Source organism: Peromyscus californicus, unplaced genomic scaffold (genome assembly GCF_007827085.1).
Source record: "Peromyscus californicus insignis strain IS unplaced genomic scaffold, ASM782708v3 Scaffold_3__1_contigs__length_106647218, whole genome shotgun sequence".
Classification (NCBI taxonomy): Eukaryota; Metazoa; Chordata; class Mammalia; order Rodentia; family Cricetidae; genus Peromyscus; species Peromyscus californicus.
The window spans coordinates 20,659,368-20,683,623 of record NW_026294551.1 but is presented as its reverse complement, the minus strand read 5'-3'; the positions used below and the strand labels follow the sequence as shown (position 1 = coordinate 20,683,623).

Sequence of the window (24,256 nt, the reverse complement as noted above, 5' to 3'; positions counted from 1 at the left end):
CAGGGAGACAGGCCCACCTGTCGGGGCAGGTGGGGTTCCTGGTAGCTGGGCAGGATCTTGAGGATGACACTGCCACTGGCACTGCGCAAGAGCTCCTGAAGTGCCCGGGGATCGCTGCCCACCGGCTGCCCATTCACTTCCTTGATGATGTCACCCACGTGCAGCAGGCCTTGCTGAGCCACCATGCCCCCGTGCAGAATGCGAGCGATCACCAGCTCACCACCCTCCACTCGGAATGTCACGCCCTGAGGGATGAAAGGAGTGGGTGGTAAGGCTACCCTGTTCTCTGTTGTAAAATACTCTCAGGAGTATTCAAACGTGGCTCCCAGTGGCCCTCCCATTCCTGTCCCCGCCCTCTTCCCCACTCAAAAAGTCTCCAATTCTTGTCCCAATTCTCCACTTACAGCCACAGCCTGGAGAGGATTCTGAGGGAGAGAGAGAGAGAGAGAGAGAGAGAGAGAGAGAGAGAGAGAGAGAGAGAGAGAGAGTGTGTGTGTGTGTGTGTGTGTATGTGTGTGGGCGCGTGTGTGTACACTCACACTCTTGTATAGCTCCTACGTCTATGCAGGCCCTCCCTGGGCCAACCTGGGCCTAGTCTTCAACTCCTACCTGCCCTTCTCCTTTCCCATTGGCGACTCTCTGTCCCCTCTCCCACCAGCCTCTGATGCTCACCAGATGTTCTCCTGCCGTCTTGCGGATGCCCACCATGCGAACCGCATCAGGAGGTACCGGCTGATTGTTGAACGTGGGGTCTAGACCAGGGCTGGGGGGTGGTGTCTCATAGGTCTTTGAGGCCACTGAGTCATGTGTTTCCAGGAGGGACTGAAAAGGGACAATGGGGAAATGCCCGGTGCTGGCTTCCCAACTAGGAAATTGCCACCGCACCCCACACCACCACACACACACACACACACACACACACACACACACACACACACACACACGCACGCACGCGCAGCAGCCAACAGCAGGAACCTGGAAGTGAGGCTCCTGGAGGATGCACGCCAGCTCTGCGGCGGTGCTGCTCTGCTCTGCCAGCTGCGCCAGGTCCCGGAGGATCTCCTGCACCAGCTCCAGGTTGTTATCCCGAACGGCCTCCAACTTCGTCTCCTCCAGCCGCTCGTGGGCCTGGGGTGTGGAAGAAGCAGTACAGGTGAGGCCAGTCAGACCCAGGAGTCCTGGGATGCCCAAAAGCACCCCTCCTCTTGGCTCCAAGCCCCTAATCCTTAAACCCCACTCCGAACATCACTCTAGGTCCCACTTCAACTATGCAAGACACACACACACACACACACACACACACACACACACACGTGCACACACACACGTGCACACACACACACATTTATGTGTACTTTGTTTTCCTTTCTCCAGCAAATGATTGAGACCCTATTTACAAGGGCTGGAGAGATTGCTCCGAAGTTAAGAGCATTGGCTCTTCTTCCAGAGGACCTGGGTTCAATTACCAGCACCCACATGGCAGTTCACAACTGTCTGTAACTCCAAGATCAGATACCCTTACCCAGACATACATGCAGACAAAACACCAATGCACATAAAACAAAAATAAATTATTTTTTTTAAAAAGACTCAGATTATGGATGGGACAATCCAAAAGACAGACTTCTGTTTCCATTCTCTTGACTCACATGCTCACCAAAAATCATCAAACTGTCCCCATCTCTCAAGATAATGTAAATATATGGGGTCAACATCATGGTCTAATGGGACCTCAGACATCTTGTAGCCCAAGATCAGATTGAGTTCCATGGAGGTAAAGGAACTTTCTCAAGGACTTGAACATGGGTCTCTAGGCTCAGTGTTTCTTGTGGGTTAGGGGCAAGAAATCAATTCATGGGACCAGAAAAAAAAATTTTTAAATTACCTAAACTAAGAAACAAAATTACAAAATATTTGGTGCACTAGCTCCTGAGTTAAATGTTTTATGTTCCAGAATAAGGACCTGGCTCCAAATCCCTACCATCCATGTAAAAGCTGGGTATAACGGCACACATCTGTAACACCTGTGCTTGGGGTGACCAGGACGGGGAACAATATCACAGGGAGATAAAAAGCTGGCTAGCCACCTAGTCTAGTTTCAGACTCAGTGAGACACTGTCTCAAAACATACGCTTGTCACTCAAGCTTGTCAAACCGAGTCTGTCCCCTGGAGCCCACATACAGGTGGAAGGAGAGAAATGACTTCACAGAATTGTCCTCTAGCCTCCATGTGCATGCTATAGCACGCACACCCACACGTACGCATCACGTTTTCTCTATCGCCATGACTATCTCTTTTGTTTGTTTGGGGTTTGGGTGTGGATTGGGGCTTATTGTATTTTTAGAAAGGGCCTTGCTATGTATCCCAGGCTGTTCTCAAATTCCAACATTCCTGCCTTGGCCTCCAAGTGCAGAATTACAGGTGTGTGCCACGGCATGCTGCTCCGGCAGCCTCTTCGCTGCTTCGTTTTCTCCAAGGGAAACCCATCCGCACCTGGGCCCTGGCGACATGGTCCCATCCATCCGAGAGCACCCACTTCCGTTTCCATACAGGCCCACCTACTACTGCTTTCCCGAACCCAGGTCTGGAACCAGCCACTTCTCCAGGGAACACTGAGTTCTTTGTTAGGTAACAGAATTTAGAAACCAAGACTGGCTCTCGGTACCTGATGCTCCTTGTGTGCCGTTTGTTTTTAAATTGTATTTTATTACTGTGGAGTGTGTGTGTGTGTGTGTGTGTGTGTGTGTGTGTGTGTGTGTGCAAGTCTGCCACAGCACACACGTGGAGGCCAGAGGCCAGCTTCATGGAGCTGGTTCTCTCCTTCCACGTTTACATGGTTTCCAGGAATCAAACTTGGGCCACCAAGCTTGCGTGGTCAGCACTTTGACCCCCTAAGTCGTCTCACTGGTCTCTGTGCCCGGTTTCCTTCATTGTCAATATTGATAGTTTCCACTAAGAAAACTCTACAGAGCTGGGCGGTGGTGGCGCACACCTTTAGTCTCAGCTCTCCAGAGGCAGAGGCAGGTGGATCTCTGAGTTCAAGGCCAGCCTGGTCTACAGAGCAAGTTCTGGGACAGCCAAGGCTACACAGAGAAACTCTGTCTCAAAGAAAGGAAGGAAGGCAGGAAGGAAGGCAGGAAGGCAGGAAGGAAGGAAGGAAGGAAGGAAGGAAGGAAGGAAGGAAGGAAGGAAGGAAAAGAAAAAAGATAACTGCACGATCGCCCTTATCTTTCTCCACTCCTCTCCCTCAGTGAGAAGTCATTTCCCAATCACAGCCATCACTTAACTTTTTGCTCTGTCCTTCAGATCAACTAAGTGGAAATCAAGATTACCAGAGCTCTCTTTGGTCTTTTTTGGGGGGTGTTTTTGTTTCTTGTTTGTTTTGGGTTTTTTGAAACAAGGTCTTGCTATGTAGCCTTGGCTGGCCTGGAACTTACTGTGTAGACCAGGCTAGGCTTGAATGCATAGAAATCCGCCTGCCTCTGACTCCTGACAACTCTCCATTCCTAGAGATTGAGATGTGCGAGAAGTGTTCCTGAATGGAAATGTCCTCTGTGTTTTCTAACACGGAAGCCCCTAGTTACATGTGGTGGTGAACACTGAAGATGTGGCTGCTAGTTCTGAGGAACTCAATTGTTCTTTTTCCTGAGACAGGGTTTCCCTGGGTAGCCCTGACTGTCCTGGAACTCACTCTGTAGCCTCGAACTCAGAGATCCACCTGCCTCTGCCCCAAGTGCTGGGACTAAAGTCATGAGCCATTACACCCAGCTTGAAGACTAACATGTTATTTCTCCTTTGTTGTGGGATAATCTTTTTGAACACTTCGTGAAGATGTGTCTATGTTTTGCCTTGCCTGCCAAAGGCACCTGATTGGTTTAATAAAGAGCTGAATGGCCAATCGACAAGCAGGAAAGAATAGATGGGACTTCCGGACAGAGAGAGGAACTCAGGGTTAGAATTGGGCACAGCTGGAGACACCAGCAAGACACTGGAGGGAGTCAGACATACAGAATGGAGGAGAGGTAAAAAGCCATGTGGTAAAACGTAGATTAATAGAAACAGGTTAAGTTATAAGAGCTAGTTGGCAACAAGCCTAAGCTAACACCAAGCTTTTGTAATTAGTAAGTCTCTGCGTCATTATTTGGGGGCTGGCGGTCCAAAGAAAGTCTGACAAGAAAGATGTAATACACTCCTTTTTTATTTTGTTTGTTTTTGGTTTTTTTGAGGCAGGGTTTCTCTGTGTAACAGTCCTGTCTGTCCTGGAACTTGCTTTGTAGACCAGGCTGGCCTCAAACTCACAGAGATTAGCCTGCCTCTGCCTCCCAAATGTTGGGATTAAAGGCGTGTGTCACCACTGCCTGGCATATTTCTTGTCTTTCTTTTTTTTTTATTTGTTTGGGATTTTTATTTTTAGATTTTATTCATTTTTTTATTCTATGTGTATGGTTGTTTTGCGTGTAAGTATGTCTGTGCACCATGTACATGCAGTGTCCATAGAGACCAGAAAAGGACGTTGGATCCCCTGGAACCGCAGTTACAGATGGTTGTGAGCTGCCATGTGGGTGCTGGGATCACACCAGGGTCCTCTGGAAGAGCAGCCAGTGCTCTTAACCTCTCAGCCATCTCTCCAGCCCTGTTTGTTTGTTTTGTTGTTGTTGTTTTTTGTTGTTGTTGCTTGTTTTGTTTTGTTTTATTTATTTGAGACAGGGTCTCACTATGTGGCCTACGCTGGCCTGAACTTGCTATGTGAACTCGCAGAGATCCTCCTGCCTCTGCCTCCCAAGTGCTGCGATTAAAGACGTGTCACGACACCTGGCTGTTATCTGGGTTTCCAACCCAACACTTCTCTCTAGATACCACCCCACACCACAAATGGAGATTTCCTTCTATTGCTATTACTCTTTTAATGACTGCAAGACTCGACTGCACATCTGGAGTCCGATAACTTACTCAACCAGTCTCTGAATATTTAGGTCGTTTCTAATATTTTGCTGTTGCAATAAGGCTGTGGGAAATAACCATGGCACAGTGCTCTCTATCTGGAGATCCTGCATCCATGGCTAGAAGTCTGGTGGGTCAAGCAGATGTCTTAGATACTGTGGCGCGGCAGCCACCAGCATCACATGTGAAATGTCCCCTAAGCTCCTCCCAGTACTAATCAGACTTCTGAATGCCTGCCAGTCACTCCGATGAGAAATGATCTGTCAGTGGGGCTTAATTTGCATTTTGCTTATTATGGGTGCAGCCAAGCATCTCTTCGTATGTTTAAAGACCATCTGTGTATCTTCTTGTGTGAACTGTCTGTTCACGTCTTTTGCCAATTTTTCTATTTGATTTTTTTCCTTTTCCCATTTTTAAATGTTCTCTCTGTATTGAGAAGATTAGCCCTTTATTTGTGACATCTTTTGCAACTCATTTTCCTCTAGCTTGTCATTTATCTTTGGATTCTGCTTGTGGCAGTTTGGCTTTGCAAATATATATATATATATTTATTATGGCTGAACTTACTAATCTTTCATGCATCTGAATTTTGAGGTTGCGGGGGGTTATTCCTATATACAGACCTATTTTCTTCTAGGGTTCACACTTTCACATTTACATCTCTAGTCTGCTTGTAGTTTATTCTGATGTATGGTGTGAATTGTGGATCTACCTTGATATCTCCAAAAATGACTCTCAGGATGACTCAATGCTGTTTATTAAAGCTGCACAATATTTGGCTGGGAGATGGCTGTCCGTAAGGTTCCATGCTTTGCAAGTATGAGGACCTGAAGTCAGATGCCCAAGACAAACATTGAAAGGTGGAATCAGAGTGTGTGCCTGTGGTGGGCTGGGGAACGAGATACCAGCAGGTGAGGTGGAGATGGGATGGGGAGGTAACCAAAGGATACACAGATTCCTGTAGCTCATTGGCTAGCCAGCCTGGCCAAACTGGTGAGCTTTGGCATCTGTGAGAGACCCTGTCTAAAAAAAGGAAGGGCTAGAGAGACAGCTCAGCAGTTGAGCGCACTGGCTGCTCTTGCAGAGGACCCTGGTTTGGTTCCCAGAATCTACATGGTGGCTCAGGACTGCTTCTAAATCCAGTTTCAGGAAGTCCAGTGCTTTCTTCTTCTAGCTCCTTGAGCACCAGGTACAAACATGTTGCATGTACATCTATGCAGGGACTCACACATACACAGAACTAAAAATAAATGCATCTTTAAAAGAAGGAAAGGTGGAGAAAGATCAAGAAAATATATAAGACATCCACCTCTGGCCTTCACACTCTTGCTCACACATATACCAGCCAGGCGGTGGTGGCACACGCCTTTAATCCCAGCACTTTAGTAGGCAGAGGCAGGTGGATCTCTGTGAGTTCAAGGCCAGCCTGGTCTACATAGCTAGTTCTAGGATAGCCAAGGCTACACAAAAAAAAACCCGTCTTGAAAAACAATAAAAAAGTACACACATACACACACACACACACACACACACACACACACACACACACACACACAGAATAATACACATATAACACATAAGTTATTGTTTCATTTTTTTACATGTGATAATAGTAGTGTTATTACTTAAAAAAAAAATCTTCAGCTAGGCATGTGAGCACATGCCTTTAATCCCAGCACTCAGGAGGCAGAAGCAGGTGGATCTTTTGAGTTCGAGGCCAGCCTGGTCTACAGAGCGAGATCCAAGGCAGCCAGGACTACACAGAGAAACCCTTTCCAGAGAGAGGAAGGAAGGAAGGGGGAGGGAGGGAGGCAGGGAGGGGGGGAATCCTTATCTTTGCTATGCATACTGAGATGAAGTTGATTACACCTGAGATTCGCTTCAGGAGAGAGGGAAGCAGGTGGAGGTGTGGATGAAGCCAAATTGTAAATTACCTCATACTGAAGTGAGCTGAGAGATGGATAACGGCTCTGGGTACATTTTTTTGTTTTTTAATTCCACAATGTCTTTTAAGCCCACAAGATAGGGGAAGTTTTGTTTGGTTGTTTTGGGGGTGAGGCTCCCAATATGTCACCATGCTGGTCTTAAACTCTCAGCCTCATGTGACCCTCCCCCCTCAGTTCCCTAAATACTGGGATTACAGGCATGCATGAGCTAGCCACCAAACCCAGCTTCATACAAGGAGATTTTAATTGTTCTTATTACATTTACTTATTTTATTACATTTTACTTATTGAGGGGAGCATGCCACAGAGTGCATGTAGAGGCCAGAGGACAATTTGCTGGAGTCAGTCTTCTGAAATGAGACCTTAATAACATCTCATAAACATAACGAGGAGTGAAGTGAACAGACGAAATGCCTGGCATACAGCAGGCATTTCCCTTTCTCTTTCCCAAACAGGACAGCGAACAGCACCCAACATGACCACCTGAACTGTCCATCTTCCTCTTGGCTTGGCAATGTTCCTGTTAAGGGGGACTAGGCCATGGATGGGACACAAGAGTCGTATTCAGGGTCAGAAACAAGCCTGTAAGGGGTAGACACCCCCAGAGCACAGTCCATGTAGCCTGAGAGAGACAGAAGCTTGCCTGGCTCTGGATCACGTCTGTGCCCAAGGCATGCTGGGAATCTGAGTCACAAGAAAGAACAAAGGCATGGGGGCACCAGGAATGGGGGCACCAGGAATGTGAGCACCTCGGCCCAAAAGCAGCTCTTTGGCTAATGGGATCCAGCTCTGACCCGGGTATCTGTCTTGGGCACCTAAGAAGTTGCTCCTTTGGGCTTTGGCATCCTCTGCAACATGGATGGAGGCAGGACAAGCCGGCTGAAGAGAAGACTAACTTGACCAAGAAGGGAACCAGGCACCTCCCCAGCAACTCACCTGCCTTCTTGGACGTAATGACTGTGATGGCTATTCTTGGTTGACAGACTGACTGCATCTAGAATCAATCAAAACTTAAGCAGCTGGGCACTTGGATGTGAAGAACTTTCTTTCTTTCTCCCCCCTCCCCCAGAGGTACCTGTCCTGGATCTCACTCTGTAGACCAGGCTGGCCTCGAACTCACAGAGATCCACCTGGCTCTGCCTCCTGAGTGCTGGGATTAAAGGCGTGCGCCACCACCGCCAGGCTGAGAAACTTTCTTGGTTAGATCATTTGAGGTGGAAAGGCCCACCCTCAGTCTGGACCACACCTCCTGGTGGCAGCCCATAGAAAAGGATACGGGAGAAAGAAGCCTTCACTTTTTTGCCTGCTTGCCTTCCCTCTTGCTGGCAAGTCCATCTACCCTGTTGCTGAGGCATTCCTTCGCTGGTGTTAGACTCTGCTTCTTCAGGATTCTAATGCAGACCCAAGACCAGCAGCTCTTTAGGAATTCCCTAGGACTCCAGCACCAGATTGCAATGGCTGAGATATCCAGTCTCATGGACTGAACTACTAGAGTCTTGAACTTTTCCATCAGGAGACAGCCATTGTTGGACTACCCACCATAGCCTCTAAGCCACTCTAATAAATAGTGTGTGTTTGTGTGTGTGTGTGTGTGTGTGTGTGTGTGTGTGTGTGTGTGTGTGTGATGTATATATTCCATTCATTCTACCAGTTTTTTTTTTCCTTTAGAGAGCTCTGACTAATACAATAACCCCTAACCCCATTAAAAGCTACTCCATCTCTGTTCTTATGGCTTCTAACTGAAATCTTACCCATGGGCAGTCCCAAGCTCAGCTTCCACAGCCCAGAGAAAACTCTGAATATGGAACCATTAAATACAAAGCAAACATTTGGGAGGGCTGAAAAACAGCTAGCTCACCAACGCTGAACACTCTCAGCCTCCAGCACAATTGCCAACTTCTGGAGGCCTTAGGAACTCAGTTGCCTTCACAATGCTGAGTTTATAATATGTTTTCATAATTGGTTTATGCAGTGTCTTGGAAGTTAATCGACGATATTCTCTATCTAAACGCAGGCCCCACCTACCATATCTCCAGTGCCTGCATTCATGATTCCCTAGCTTCCTGTATAAGTTTTATTACATCTGCATGGATTCTACACAGTCCTAAAGTGAATATAATTTGTAGCTATTTTTACCTTTAAAAAAAAAAGAGAATCAAGCTATATATGTAAAATCCTAGGGGCCTAGTTTGGGGTTTTGTTTTATTTTGTTTACACTTTATTATGAAAATTTACTTACTGAGTGAAATTTTACCTACTACCTTTCACTCAGTATTATTTTACTAGAAATTTTTTTTTGTCCTCGTTTTTTTCAAGGCAGGGTTCCTCCATGTAGCCCTGGCTGTCCTGGAACTCACTCTGAAGACCAGGCTAGACTCAAACTTACAGAGATCCACCTGCCTCTGCCTCCCGAGTGCTGGGATTAAAAATGTGCACCGCCGCCGCCCGGCTAGGAATGATTTTTAAACTTTATATCTATTAGTAGTTTGTCTTCATGTTTGTATTCACACCATGTTTTTGCCTGGTGCCTACGGCAGCCAGATAAGTGTTGAGTAGCCTGGAACTGGAGTTACATGTGGTTGTGAACTGTTGTCATATGGGTTCTAGGAACCAAACCAGGGTCCTCTGCAAGAGCAGCAGGTACTCTTAACTGCTGAGCCATCTCTCCAACCCCCAAAAGATTTCTTCTTATTTTCTGTAGAAGTGATTGGTGTACATACAATTATTAGAGGCACTGGACCTGGGACCCAGGAGAGCAATTTTTGAATGTCCATGGTAACCACATGTATCATTTTGATCTCAAAATCATCCTCAACATGGCCAGGGATGGAGCTCAAGTGGTAGAGAGCTTGCCTAGCATGAAGGAAGCCATGGGGATCCCTAGCATAATGTAACAAGGCACAGTGGTGCATGCTTCAAATCCCAGCACTGGGGAAGTCCAAGCAGGAATTCAGAGTCATCTCTGCCACATAGTGAGTTCAAGGCCAGCCTAAGCTACATAAGCCTCGGTGACTCACACACACCCTCAATGCAGGGTCCAGAAACTGGGGCCAGGGACATGGCCAGTTGACAAGAGAGGAGTGACTAGTAGCCTGGTTCTGCCAACTCCTGAGGCAGAGCCAACAGTGGGCTGCAACCGTGGAACCACCACAGCCATTTCCCTGAAAAACTCCTCCACCCTCTCACTCCAAGTGTTCTGATCTCGGCAAAGGACAGAATTCTCCTTTGAACTCTGGGCTCATAATTAAACTCAGGAACTGAAGCAAGTGCCAGAGAGCAGTGCTCCAGAACTCTTCAATCAGGGTTTAGCAACGGTGATTTGCTTTGGCTTTTGGGACATTAGCAAATGTCATGCGGGCAGTCAGAGACTTGACAGCGTCTGTGATCTGGAATTTGTCTTCCGTCGATGGAGAAACCACTGTGTGGGGAGGACGGGGCCACCCTCCTCCAGGCTGAGAAACTATATGGAGAGAGTTCCAGTCACCTCAGGCATTGCAGCCTTTTGAGCTGAGACAGCAGTCGTGGGTGAGGCCATCTTAGACCACCCAGCTCACACAGGTGAGCAAGCCCAGCCCAGAAAAGCCACCCAACCTACCCACAAAACCACGAAAATTAAACCACAGCACATTGTAGTTTGGGATGCAGCAAAAGCTAACTGGTTTGCTGAGCTCCCCGATGCCACGCCTTCCCTTTACCACACACCCTTGTCAAGGCTCCCATCTTACCGGCTTCCCTGTACCTTCATTGTTCTAGAGCCCCCGCTTGTTCAACCAGCTCACCTATGGCAGCCTAACCACAGGAGAAAGCCTTCTGAGGAACTTCAGGCTCACGGCCAACACCATACCCTAGGAACACTTCCACGTCCATAACCACCACCACCACATCGGTTTGACTCTCCTACCAAACGGGTACCACTCTCCTCACTTCTCAGAAGAAACAACTGACGTCCACGAAGATCAACAGATGTACTACTGCACCACAGGGTTTGAACCTGAAACGCCTCCCATGGGCTCACGTTTTTGAAAGCTTGTCCCCTCCCTGGTGGCACTACTTAAGAGGGCTGTGGGACCTTTACGGGTAGACCTACCTATCTGACAGAAACAAGACACCAGGGAACCGTCCATTGAAAGTTACAGCCCAGCCCCTAGTTCCAGCTGCGCTCTGGTTCCTGGTCCCCAGTGACGTGATGAAGCTCCACCACATGCTCTCCCTGCCCTCAGGAACTCTGCCATGCCTTCCCTGCCGGGACGGACTGCCCTGAAACCGTGATTTAGAACGAATGCTTTCTCCCTTTAGCTATTGTGGCCCCCCAAAAGCCAGTCATAGGGGTCTTCTGACTTCAACCGCTGCTCTCTGTACTTCACGTGGAGTAGCTCAAATACCGTTTTCCCATGTCTCCCTGCAGGCAGGTGAGCCTGCTCTTAGCAACTTTACTGGTTTCTAAATACCATTCGCCTTGGATTTCTCACCTTGGCATTGGCTGCCATTGGAGCACCTGATGCTGGATCCACGTCAGCCCTCCCAGATGTCAGCCACCTGCTATCTACAGCCAACCCTTGGACTTAGGAGCTGCCTGCCAAGCTTGTCCTCAGAACTTTTAATTCCCTGGGTTTGCTCCCTCAGGTACCCCATCCTTGGCCCCAGCTCTACCCATCCCAGACCCTCCCACATGTCTGTCATAGCTTCAGAGACAAGAGTCAAGTCCAACTCCTCAAAGGCAAAGGAAGGAGACAGGTTACTAACTACTACAGTTTAACCCGAATCCATTGGGAGCTCTGGGCTACTTCTTCAGGAGAACCAAGATTTTGCAGCTGGATTTTTAATCAGAGTATTTTGTCTATTGATTCACAAATTCATCTATGGCTATATAATCATTGAAAGTGGTAAGAAGTGGGTCCCATTATCCAAAGCAAGCCCATGTTGGAAAGTAAAGAGAGGGGCTGTGTTGACTTTTGATGAGCAGTGGCCTTCCACAGGATCACCCACACAGAGGTAGGAGAGGTTTACTATTCCGAAGTCCTTCTGGGAGATTCCTTCCCTGTTTGTTTCAGAACCAGATGAGAGAAGTCACTGGATGCCCTTAGCACACTGTCCTCTCAGGTGAGGTCGGTCTCAGAGTTGAACAAATATCCTCGCTATCTTCTGAGTGTTCTCTGCATTGAGAATCATGCCCAGAATTTTCTGGAAGGACAATCTGACCTGCCTATGTTCCAAACATTTCTAGAGGGAGGACTCTCTTTCAGTCTGATTCAGTACATTGGTAACTTATCAGCCAGGCTGTACGTGGGTCTCTGGGACTGAGGTATTGTAAGACCCAGTAAGAGGAAGTCAGACTTGGGTGCTATCAGAAGAACAAACTATCTCTGGTTCATCTGCTGTTATTCTCGGTGCCGTCCCTGGTGCATGCTGGGTATCCAGTAGATAGCTGCTGAATAGATGAGTGAACAAATGAATGAATGAAGGAATGAGTGACAGAACCAGCAACCCCTCTCTGGAGATCTGTCAAGTGCTTAGGCAAGGCCATCAGGGAATGAGTGAAGGAAGTCACACTTTGAAGGAAGCTGAGTACCACCCAGCCCCGACTCCCTGACCCACAGAAGATGTGGCCTGCCCCATACAACCCTGAATTCAGCTTTGGAAGGTTACAGACGCTGAGGCCAAAACTTCACGCCTTCAGCACTTCCACTGCCAAGTCCACCCCGGAGAAACCCCCACATTTGTGCAGCAACACAAGGACATAAGAACACCCGCAACAGTGCTGTCCTTTTCAGGGCGAAATCCACACCACCGCTCTCGTCTCTCGGAAAGGAGCCTCTGCACTCGACACATCACAGCGCACAACGGTTCAAATGACTCTCACCATCTTTATTCCTACTTAGACCAATAACTTTACTCCCTACATGAACTAGAAATTTCAAAGGCAGAAGCAGATTATACTATCATCGTTCCATTTATGGGAAATTTAAAGGCATGTACAACAAGGGCATATTATTAGTGGCTAAGCCCATGTACAGACGAGGACAGCGAGTATTCTGGGACATGACATCACCAGTGTTTACTCTTGGGAAAGGACAGCAGTAGAAATGAGAAGGAGGGGGGAGCAAATTGTAACAAACAACATTTTTATTTCCTCAAAGGAATGAGTAAGAGCTGGAGAGAGGGCTCAGCAGTTAAGAGCACTTCTTGCTTCTGCTGAGGCAAGTTCGGTTCCCAGCACCTACATCAATGGTTCACAACCCCCTATAACTCCAGCTCCAGGGGAATCTAAGGCCCTCTTCTGGCCTCTGTGGATACCCACACATATGTAGCATATATTCAGACAGACAGACACACATACACACAAAATATATTTTTTAAAGGGTTTAAAAAAAAAAAGCAGAAAAGCCAAAATAAGCAGTCTCAGTACTGATGTTATGAAAACGGGTGTTTGGAGCGTGATTACATGATTCAATATTTTCTATTTGTCCACTCAACAAATATTCAGTAAAAACCAATTATGCACCAAACACTGTTTTAGGCTCTGAAGACACAGCGGTCATCCAGGCAGACAAACCTTCCTGCCCGCCTGGAGCTTATGTACTCAACATCTGAAACACCAATAATTCCTCCCTCCTCTTCTAAGAGACAGGGTCTCACTGTGTTGCCCAGGCTTGCCCTGCACTGAGCTCAAGCAATCTTCCTGCCTCAGTCTCCAGAGTAGCTAGCACTACAGACATGCGTGGTTTCTTGCTTTAAAAAAAAAAAAAGGAACGCAAAAAGAACCTGCCTTTCTCCTGTTCCCTCCAATCACGTTTTCTCTTCCCCAGAATGTCTTAGACCTTTTAATCATCTGCTCTTTTTTGTGTTTTGGTTGTTTTTCTCTGCTTTGAGTGTTTTCTTTTTGTGGTTTCTGGAGACAGTATTTCACGCAGCTCAGACTGACCTCCAACTCTCTGAGGCTGACCTTGAACTCCTGCTGCTCAGGCCTCTACATCCCAAGCGCTGGGATTAAAGGGATGTGTCATCATGTCTGGGTCTTGTTTTGTTCTTTACAGGGCTTTACTATGTCACCCAAGCTATCAAACTCATAGTTCTCCTGCCTCAGCTTCCTATGCACATGGACAATAACATATACCTGGTGTGTCCCTGGAACACAGCATCTCTCTCCCTCCAAGAGGACCTAATCGCCTCCACACACTACACCAAGGCTACCACCATCCTATGACAGGGTCCCCACAAAGCCCTATAGGAAACCTACCACCTGAGGCTGGAGAGATGGCTCAGTTTGTAAAATGTTTGATGTACAAGCATAAGGTCCTAAGTTTGGATCTCCAGCACCCAGGTAAAAGCCAGGCCGTGCAGGTTCCCTGGGTTTGCTATTCAGCCAGTCTACCCAGTTGGTTACCTCCAAGATCAATGAGAAATTCTGTCTCAAAAAATAGGGTAGGAAAATGATTGAGGAAGACACCCAACTTCAATCTCTTGGTTACACACACACACACACACACACACACACATACACACATACACACACACACACACACACACACACACACACACACACACATACACACACACAAAGAAAAGACAAAAGAAAACCCACCACCTCTCTGTCCTTCCTCTCTGTCCTTCCATCCCCCCCACCATTCATTTGTGAAGACCCTGTTGACTGCCTTGGTCTCATTCCCCTATCACTTGCCATTGCCTAGGATTCCCAGGTGCATGTAGCCATGCCCGCCCTCACTATAGCCTTCCCCTCCAGGACCTCTTTTTTGGTTTTTGGTTTGTTTGTTTGTTTTGTTTTTTTGTTTTTCGAGACAGAGTTTCTCTGTGTAATTTTGATGCCTGTCCTGGAACTCACTCTGTAGACCAGGATGGCCTGGAACTCACAGAGATTCACCTGCCTCTGCCTCCCGAGTGCAGGGATTAAAGGCGTGCGCCACCACCGCCCGGCTCCTCCAGGACCTCTTTAATGCCCCTGAACAACAGACTCATCTGTATCTGCCACACCCTGTATGGCCATGCCAACCCCCAGAACTGCCTGCCCTCCTAGGAAATATTTCACTTCCTACCTCCCTTTCTGACCTTGACCTTCTCTTCCATCTCTACACCCCCACCACTACCCAACTATTGTGCACCCTCGGAGAAATCCCCAACCTTCACCTGGGTTTTCTCCCTGCCTCTTGGCTTCCTCCCAGCCTGGGCCCCAGAAGTCATGCTATCCAAGTCAGTCTCAGCCTTCATTCATGGATCCACCTACAATCGGGGGCCTGGATCAAAGGCACCTCCTTCCTCTTTGTCTAGGGATTGAGTCATCATCGCACCCTGGGAAATCAGGGCCTGCCATGGACTGTCTGGGTCCCTCCCTGTTCACTAGATTCTCTCCACTTCAGTGACTGGTCAAACTTGGCTTCGGATCCCCTGCTCAAGCCTGGACCCTTGAATCACAGGAAAGGAATGCCTGCCTTTACTCAGATTTCCCAGTGATCAGGCTGACTTCCCAGCATGCCCAGCCTTGCCTCCAGCCCAGCCCAAGAGCACCTCCTTCCCCACAAGAGAAGATGCTCTCCTTTACTGTTGTGCCCTCTCTGCTAAAGTCAACACCAGCCTCCTCTGCTTATGGTGGAACCTTGGGTACCCCACTATGTCCCACCCCATGCCATCTCAGCACCAGGATCCTCTTAGCTCTGACTACCACATGGTCTTTAGTTGGTCTCTGAAATCCTTCATGCGATCCTCCATGTGGCTGCCAGAGTGGGGGCTCCTGAACACATACGCCACTGTCTCTTCTGGCCTAAAATGTACAAAGCCTGCTTGATACTTGAGGGACAATGTCTGAGCAAGCAGGCATGATCCCCAGTGCCTCCACAACCTGCCACCATCTTCACAGTTCACTCTCCTTGTCTCGCACCTGAGGCCCCAGCTTCACACTTCCAACTGCCTCTCACTTTGATGTTTCTGCCCCAGCTCTCTTCCTGTGGTCCCAGATTCCTGTCCCTCTCTTCATCCTTCCTTCAAGAGGCCTCTGCTGCCCCCAGAGGTTCAGGTAGGCACCTGTCCTCTGTGCTCCTAAAATGACATTACAAAATTCTTACAATTTTCTCTTTTACTGAGTCTGCCCCTACCTGACACACATGTACAAACCCACAAAGGCAGAGAAGTGGACAGGACCAATCTAGAGATTCCAACACACAGGCAGGCTCTTCTCTCAGCCAGATGTCACGTCCCCCCCCCCACCTCTCTCTCCCCAGCCAGGTGCAGCCGGGTGCCATAGAGGTTCCTCTACCTGGTCCCTCAGGTTCATTACCCAGGCATGATATCCTTCCACCCCTTTCAGGTGGCTCCTTCTGCTACGTGCCCCATTCCTAGGGTCCCCTGAGGCTCCCGGGTACACCACCCACCTCCCTGATACATCATACCTTAGCCAGGGATCTGACTATGGGACTTTCCATTATGCCTCGAAGGAAGATCAGGTCCAGTTCCGCAGCCCCAGTGGCATTGGGAAGGGATCCCAGGTTGTCCAAGACTTGCTGCATGGCTGGGGGAGGGGCAGTGAGATGCTGAGTATCAGCTGGGCACAGAAGACCAAAATCCAGCACAAACCCTCCCTCCCATCATCTCAGCCCCACACAAGACACCTAGCAGCACTTCCTACTCTCCTCTCACAGACACCCAAACCCTTGTATGCCTCAGGCAGAGAGCCCAGGGCAGGCAGCGAGCCCAGGGCAGGCAGCAGTTTTCTTGACCTTTTTTCCCACACTCGGCAACTCCAGCCTAGGCAAGTAGGAGGCTACGAGGAGCAGGAATCAGACCACGGAGCGGGGGCAGGTGTCCCATTTCCAGATTCGGCCCAGCACCAAAAAACCAGACTTCCCACTCAACCTCCAGCTGGGTTGAAACATGAGGACTCAACCACCTGTAGCTGGCAGGCTCGGGGGTAAGACAGTGTTTGGAGCAGGTCCCCAAGTCCAAGCAGAGTCAAGCGGGCTGCGCTGCGGAAGGCCACAACCAGCGCAGCACCGGTCTAAGCGACACGCCACCATCTTAGTGTGCTACTGCGCAAGCCACTGTCCCGGGCCTCTGTTTTACCCTCCGCTCTGACAGACATCATTCTTTAGAAATTAATGCAGGATAAAAAGTCAAAACTGAAGCTTGGAATACTAGCAGGGGCTGGAGAAACAAGCACCCAGGAACGGCTGTGGGTACCAAGGGCAGAGGTCAAAAACCGCATCAGACCAGGGATGAACACTCTCAGCCTGGGCTGAGACATAACTAAGGACATCAGAACACCTGAAACGGGCCTCTGAGACATGGGGTGGAGGCTGTCTTCACTCCCGCGTGAAGGTGGGCGGGAACTCCAGGGGGGTGTAGGAAGAAAAAAAGCAGTGTGCCCAGCTGGGAGCAAAGATGGGCAGGGGTATCATTACTGTGCCACCCACGCCTACATCTGCATAACAGCATCCAAACCCTGGAGGAGGGGGGAGTGGGGAAACAGGCTCCCTGGCACCTCTCAACACTCTTGTCAGAGCTCCCCTCCTCCAAAGAGTGAGGGTGGGCAGGAGGGAGCCCTAAAACTGGAGCTTGGAGAGGATGGCTTAGGGCTCCTGAGCCCCCCGTTTCTTTCCCGCTCCTCTTCCCCATCTTCTCCATAAATAACAGCCGAGCCTGCCTCCAGACCCTTCCTTTCCAGGCCTGGACGTCGCAATGACCAGAGACGGACAAGATCCTTCTTGGGCTTTCAAAGAAGCCAAGTCAGTGCCCTTCCCATTCTGCCAAATGTCCACAGTCTCCGGTCCTGCTCACTGACTCCCCAGACGACCAGCTCTCCGGGTTGGGGGACTGAGCCTGGGGTAGGGGGAAGTGATGCCCTCTTCCAGATCAGCTCTTCTGGCCGGTGCGGGCGGCCAGATCTCCCCTAAGAGCGCCGCTGCCCAGGTGCCCCAGAGCCCACTATGGGAGGGTCAATTACAGGGTGAGTGGCCCTCCCCTGGCCTCTCAACCCCACCTCTTCCTACCTTCCCTGCGGAGCTCTGCCTCTTCAGAGGAGCCCAGGGAAATCCCCTCCAAGGAAGCCCCACTGCCTGGGCTGCAGGCCATGGCGACCCCTTGGCAATCCTGGAACAGTCTCCCGCGAGGTCGGCGCCTTCCTAGCCAGACGCGGGCTGAGCTAAAGAAGGCGGGACCCCCGGAGCTCTGCAGGATCAGCCAATAGCAAGGCTCCGCCTCCTGGACCGCCTTGTTGATTGGCCAAAGCCCGCCTGCTGGTGAGGAGGGGGCGGTAATGGGTGGGAGGAGGGCGGTGGCAGGAGAGAGTCATCCTAAACTGGCCTGATCCCTGTCACTTAGTGCCACCCGTGTAGGTAAGGAGGTGGCAATGAGATCGGGCTTGAGAGACTCGGGCAAGCCCCTCAGGACTGGGGTGGCCGGCAGAACCTGACTCCCAGCTTGCTTTCGCACCTCTCTCTTACGGATGTTCCTCCTCTACTTCACCCGAGGCTGATTCCCACCCGCTCCTGCGCTGCATCCTGACCTTCATCCTCTCCCCCGACTCCAGGCTACCTTCTTTACAGTAACCCCCTCAACCGAAGAAAGCCCTCAAGAACAGCTCTAGGCCCTCTCCCTGGTAGGTGCAGGAAGGCAGTAATACCGTTTTGACAAGAGGCAAATATCTTAACCTCAAATGCCATCATCCACCGGAGCACAGTGTGGACAGTGGGTGGACGGAGAGACAGAATGGTGGTACCCATGGGACAGTAAAGGACCCGGCCCTTGAGTCCATCTTAACAGTAGCTTCTCCCTTTTGGCATCATTATCCATCAAGTGAGAGAGGTGATGCCCTGGAGCAGGCAGGCACCTTATAACCGGGGGAGGGAAAAGGTGAGGGCCCATTTATGCAGCAAGAATAAAAGTGAGCAAGAGGGAGGGCCTTAGTAACTACCTGGCCCTTTACCCCATGTGCACACATGTTTATCCATGAGGCCCCTGCCAGGGCATTGCTGCTGCCGTTGCCACCACCTCCAGCCAGCCATTCCCAGAGGAATGGCACCAGGTCGCCTTGCACCCTGGTTGCCATGGCAGCAGGCAGGCTTACACACACACACACACACACACACACACACACACACACACACACATCCGGACAGTAACCCAGGGATGGCAGAGATATTTAAAGGGACAGCTCCATCTGAACGCAGGCCCACATCCTCACCTTGATTCAAGGAAAGGAGTGAGCCCGGTAAAGAAAGAAGAAACAATGGGTGGGGCGGGGCGGGGGGGGGGGGGGCTGTAAATGAATACAAGATGTCTAAACTCCCATTCTGTGTGTGACATCACTCACATGGCTCCCAAACTCTCCCTAACTAAAGTAAGGGTGGGCCCTCCCGTGGGCCCTCCCATAATAACAAGGGCCATTTTGATCCATAGGGAAAGGATGGAGAAGGGACTTGCTAGCTTCACCTTTGCAGAGGATGTCTCCATGGAAACAAGGGGAAGTGGGAAGGGAGCCTGACCTCAGATGAGGGGCACAGCTGTGTCTCTGTCGGACCCATGGGAAGTACAATGGCCACCGAGTGATAAGGGGCAGGATGTACCCTTAGATTTTGAGGCTGAGATGTCAACAGAGAGCTGGCTAGGAAACGGATGCACATGGTATTTCTTCCTTTGGGTACAGAAGCAAAGGACAGTCCACAGCACTACCTCTAGGGGAACAGGGTCCCAGGAGGTGTTTGACAACTCAGGCCACACCCATAAGCATGGACTCCCCACCCTGTGAGCCCCCACCAAGTGGCCTGCAGCTGGGAACCTTCTCCCTGTGCAGCCCTGTGGGTCACTGTTAATAGGTTTACTTGGCAACCCCAGATGAGAGCCTTTTAATCACAGGCTCAGGGATGGGTCTCATTCATTCCTAAGCAGCTTTAGAGCGGGCTTGCTGGCGACTGGAGCAGGGGGAGATGCCAGGGGGCAAGAGAAAAATCTGAGCCCTCCAAGAAGCTGTGGGACATTCCATGGCACGGAGAAAGAGCCTTTCCTTGGTGGGGAGGAACAGCAAAGGGGTCACAGCCTAGGTTCTGGCTGGCACACAATTTTCATTTTCTCAGAGGGTAGGGACAAGGATTCGTTCTATCCAAAGTGGGGGACCTGGAATGTCTTGCAGAAGGAGCAGGATCCACTGTGAAGAATTCCGACCTTTCAGGGCATCTCACAGCTGTAGCCAGAGCCCTTTCAGAACCTCTAGACAAGGAACCTAATTCTGGTGGGTCTCAGAAAACACTCAAGGGCTCAGGAACCCCTGGAGTGAGGTGTAGACTTTGGGGCATGGATGCAGGTGGGTGGGGGCCACTGCTGTCTCCAGAGTCTGGGGGATCTAGGAGCAAAATTAAAAACATCAATCCCATCCTGCCACTTTATCTCAGAGGAAACAAGTCCTCAGAGGAAGATGGCTGACTTACAGGTTAATGCCATAACAACCAGCCGCTGCCGCCACCCGCCACCACCACAGCAGAGTGACTGTGAAAACTCCTCACAGCAATGAGTTCTCCCTCTCAGAGCCTTGAAGTATCACATCAACTCTTCCAGGAGTTTGGGCAAGGCAGTTCCCAGCTGCAGCCTGGGCTTTTGCAGTCTGTGTACTCTAAGGCTGTAACACCTACAGCACCTTGTGCAAGCATCCCCACCCGGGATTTTTGTCTATTTACTCCTCGACCTGCCCTACAACCTCCAGTAGGCAAAATGTACTATGGACTTCTCAGTCCCTTCAACCTGTACTGGCCTCCAAATCCCAGATTCCCCAGCCACATCCAGGGGCACTTCCCTGCCATTCCTGTCCAGCTGCAGTGTATGCCATTACTGGAGCAGGCACCCTAGCCCTCAGGCAGGTGAGCTGTGCGACATATCCAGCGCTCCCTGGAGCAAGCTCAGGTCTTCCGCTGCTCTATTTTACCCCAGGGAGAAGGCAGCCTGAACGAAGGGCTGAGTGACTGAGTGTGGCATGATGGGGCAGTGGTGTGAAAGTGCCCAGCCCCCTCGGAACCACTGGGGTAGGCTGACAGCTTCACCCTCTTCTTACCAGACTCGGAGTTCGTGGCGGCAACTGGCATGCTGAGGCCAGTGAGGACTCTGAAGTCAGTCTCCTAGAGTGGGAGAGAAGAGGATGAGACGTTACAAGGCAAAGCCAGGGAGGTGAGACACTAGGAAGGGTGTCCTCCTCAGGAACAGCCACGGGAGGAAGAGAGCATTACCCAGAAATGGGGGATTGGATTACAAGAATGACCCCACGTGCCCTGGAAGGTAAGAAGAGCGGATAGCATGCCCCTTCTCAGAGGTGGGAGAGACAGGAAGGACCAAAGAGGTTAATTAGTTTTCCCCCAAGGCCCCAAAGCTGGTAGGAGAGCTACAGTGAAAACCTAGGTTTTGTGACTACTTAAAAAAAAAAAGTATTTCTCACTGGACATGATAATGCCCACCTGTGCTGTAGAGTATCGGGCACTCAGGCTAAGGCAAAAGGATCCCCTTAGCCCAGGGGGTTGAGCCAGCCTGGGAAACATAAAGATCTCATCTCAAAAACAAAGCATAATATTCCTTTCTGGTTCTGGAGGGAGATTAAGTGTGAATCCTGAATATAAGCCAAAAGCAGGAAGTGTCCCCAGACAGTAAGCTCCATGAGGACAAGAACAGACACCATTACTCACCTCTAGACCCCAGGCCTAGAACCTTTGGGTGTCCCATGAACACTGGTGTCCAGCTGACAGAAATTGTATTTCCTTTCCCACTGTCCTTCTGGCCTCTCGCTCTCTCCCCCTCTTACCTGCCTAGTCCAGAGTTGGGACAGGGAGGGGGGAGGGTCTGCAGCCATAAACAGGCATGGAGTCTGGAGCCCACTGCCCACCCCAGGGTCTCCCCAAGCCGAGATTGGCTCCTTCATCCTCCCTGGAAAGGAGGACGGGGTGACCCACCACTCTTCCTCCCTTTTCCTTCCTGGGCATGTACTACTGGATAAAACCCTAATTCCCTAGTTGCCATGACAACAGGAGGCAGTGGCTCACAGCAAGGGTGGGGAAGTAGGGGGAAGCAGCTGGCAGTGCCCACTTTAAGACTAAAGCCTTTTGCACCCAGGCAGGAGGAAGGGGAGCCATAGGACCACTCCACCGCCCCCCAAGAATCCAAAATGAGGAGCAACTACCGACCTTACTAAAAGCCCCTCTGCGCCTTCTCTCAGGCCAAAGCTAATGACCTCAGCCCTGGAGGCAGAAACCACCAGGGTGAGGGAATGGTTCCTTTTCCTCCTGGATCTTCTCTAGAAAGAAGAACTGAACTTGCAGAGAGAGGAGGGGAACCCCTCTCCCACTAGCACCACTGGCTGGGAGAAAAGTCCAGGCTCCACTGTGCCTTGTGCCAGCTGCCCTGTTCTTTCCTAGAGAGCAGGGGGCACTTTCTCATGGCTTGAACCGTGCTTCCTAGTAGAGAGGTGCGGGCGGTGGGATTACTCGTTTCCCGGAGCAGGGAGATAGGGAAGGAGCAGGAAGGAGCCTGTAGGAAACCCTAGGCTCGGGAGTCCTGCCCAGTGAGCCTGGGTTTGCTCCCAGAGGAGTTGGTTCCCACGGCATCGGCTCGCTCTGCCCCACCCCCACCCAAGCCTCTGAGAGGGCGGGGCGGGCCGTGCCCACAGGAGAACGGCAGTGCCAGGCAAGCTAGCCTGGTTCCATGCCAAGGTCCCCAGGCCCAGTCATCACGGAAACAGCACCTCAGCGTCCAAAAGCCTAAGCCCAGGTACCCTCCCACTCCCACCTCCACACGCACATCCGCCACCAGGCTATCCATCTTTCTCCACCCCCAGGGCGTCTGTCTGTAGGTGAAGCCCGCCAGCTTCAAAGGGGGAGGTTACCTCCAGCCTCCCACCCACCCCCTCCATCAGTGCAGACACAGAGAGGTGCGAAAGAGGAACGATTGACAAAGGCACTTTGGAGCCTGATAGGGTTGTGGGGAGGGCTGGACACAACTAAGATTTAGAGGGATGGGGTCTAGGGAGCAGACGGACGTGCCCACACTCACAATCAGACCTCTCCCGCCCCTCCAATTCAACCCTCAGCCGCGGGGCGCTAGGACCCGGGAAGGAGGGGGCGTGTTGCGAGCCATCAAAGAAGGCTCTTTGCTCGCGCGCCCGCAGAGACCAGGGGGATGAGGTCACTGAATGACTGCCCCCACCCCACCCCCAGGCTTCATCTCCCCACCATCCTCTTAGTTGACCTAACTTTCTGACCCTGGCTCCTCGCCTCTGGTACTGATTCCCTCTGGAGTCCCCAGACCTTAAACCCTGGCCCCCGAGACCCTGCAACCTCCCGCCCCTTGCAGCGTTAGTAGGGCACCTCTTCCCAGGACCCCCTCCCAAGGAAGGTCAAGATATTGGCCTCTTGGGATGCAGGGTGCCAAGGGACCCAACAGAGTCTCAGTCTAGCTCCCCCACGGCCGGAAGCGCCAGCAGCGCGGCCCTTACGTAATGCCGGGATCCGAAGTCGTCCCCACCACCCCAACCCTGCACAGACCCCGAGAGGCCGCGTGAATACCTGGGCTCCGCTCAGCTCAGCAAGCACCCCTGCGCCCGCTGTCCCTCTGGAGCCCTCACTACTGGGATAGAGACCAGCATCCCTGGAATGAGGGGTTCAGTTCTCCTCACCCGCATCCCACAGAAAGAGAGAGCATCGGGGGGCTGCGGCTGGAGAGGGAGGGGGTCGGTTTGGGGAAGGGGCCCGGGAGTTTGGACCTGGAGAATTGGGTCCCCTTGTGCCGTGCCAGGTCGAAAAGGAGGCAGGGATCCTGAGGTGGGTGCTGGCCCGGAGGCCTGGGGATGCCTACCTGCGTCTTGGGGAGCCCCTAGCTCCGGGCGACTCGGCACAGCCGGGCACTCCACGGTTATTGCTTGTCAATCGCTAGCCGCGCTCTTAAAGCGGCGAGGCTGCCTAGGCGCGAAGGGGCGGAGACAGAAAGGAGAGGGCTGGGACACGGAAGGGACACAGCCACCTCCCAACCACGGTAAAGTCATCTCGCAGCAGCAGACGGGTGGGCGGGGAGGTAGTGGTTAGCAAGCACCTCAAAGCCCACGACCCCCAACTCGGAGAAGCACCAGCGCCGTGTGTTGGCGCCCAGGAATTCTTTAAAAGGGCGATGTGGGGGGGGGAGGAAGAGCCTGAAGGGATCACCCCAACACACACACACACACACACACACACACACACACACACACACACACACACATACACACACACTAACGGGACCGCTTGGTCCAGCGTTCAGGTCCCACGCACGCTTTCCTGATTCAGTCTGGAAAAGCAATGGGACACTGGGACACTAACTCCCATAGGGGCTCAGCCTGGGGGCAGCGTTAAACATTCAGATG

The 24,256-nt window shown here is 51.0% G+C and overlaps 1 protein-coding gene across 7 annotated transcripts in view; it reads right to left on the bottom strand.

The window, feature by feature from the left end:
- Nucleotides 1–23,847, bottom strand: part of Mpp2 (MAGUK p55 scaffold protein 2) — a 30,439-nt gene extending 6,592 nt beyond the window's left edge. Inside the window, exons 1-6 of one of the 7 annotated variants that reach the window (XM_052756656.1) lie at nucleotides 23,716–23,847; nucleotides 20,933–20,996; nucleotides 16,287–16,405; nucleotides 976–1,128; nucleotides 673–822; nucleotides 18–245 (exon numbers count right to left, since the gene is read on the bottom strand). In XM_052756656.1, coding sequence (XP_052612616.1) covers nucleotides 18–245; nucleotides 673–822; nucleotides 976–1,128; nucleotides 16,287–16,405; nucleotides 20,933–20,963 — 681 coding nt within the window. In that variant the 5' untranslated portion in view covers nucleotides 20,964–20,996; nucleotides 23,716–23,847. Of the gene's footprint in view, nucleotides 1–17; nucleotides 246–672; nucleotides 823–975; nucleotides 1,129–16,286; nucleotides 16,406–17,882; nucleotides 18,016–20,932; nucleotides 20,997–21,554; nucleotides 21,578–22,049; nucleotides 22,417–23,426; nucleotides 23,451–23,623; nucleotides 23,648–23,715 lie in introns of those variants that run through there. The other 6 variants (XM_052756659.1, XM_052756661.1, XM_052756660.1 and 3 more) reach the window with 6 other exon arrangements.
- Nucleotides 23,848–24,256: the final 409 nt, after the last annotated feature.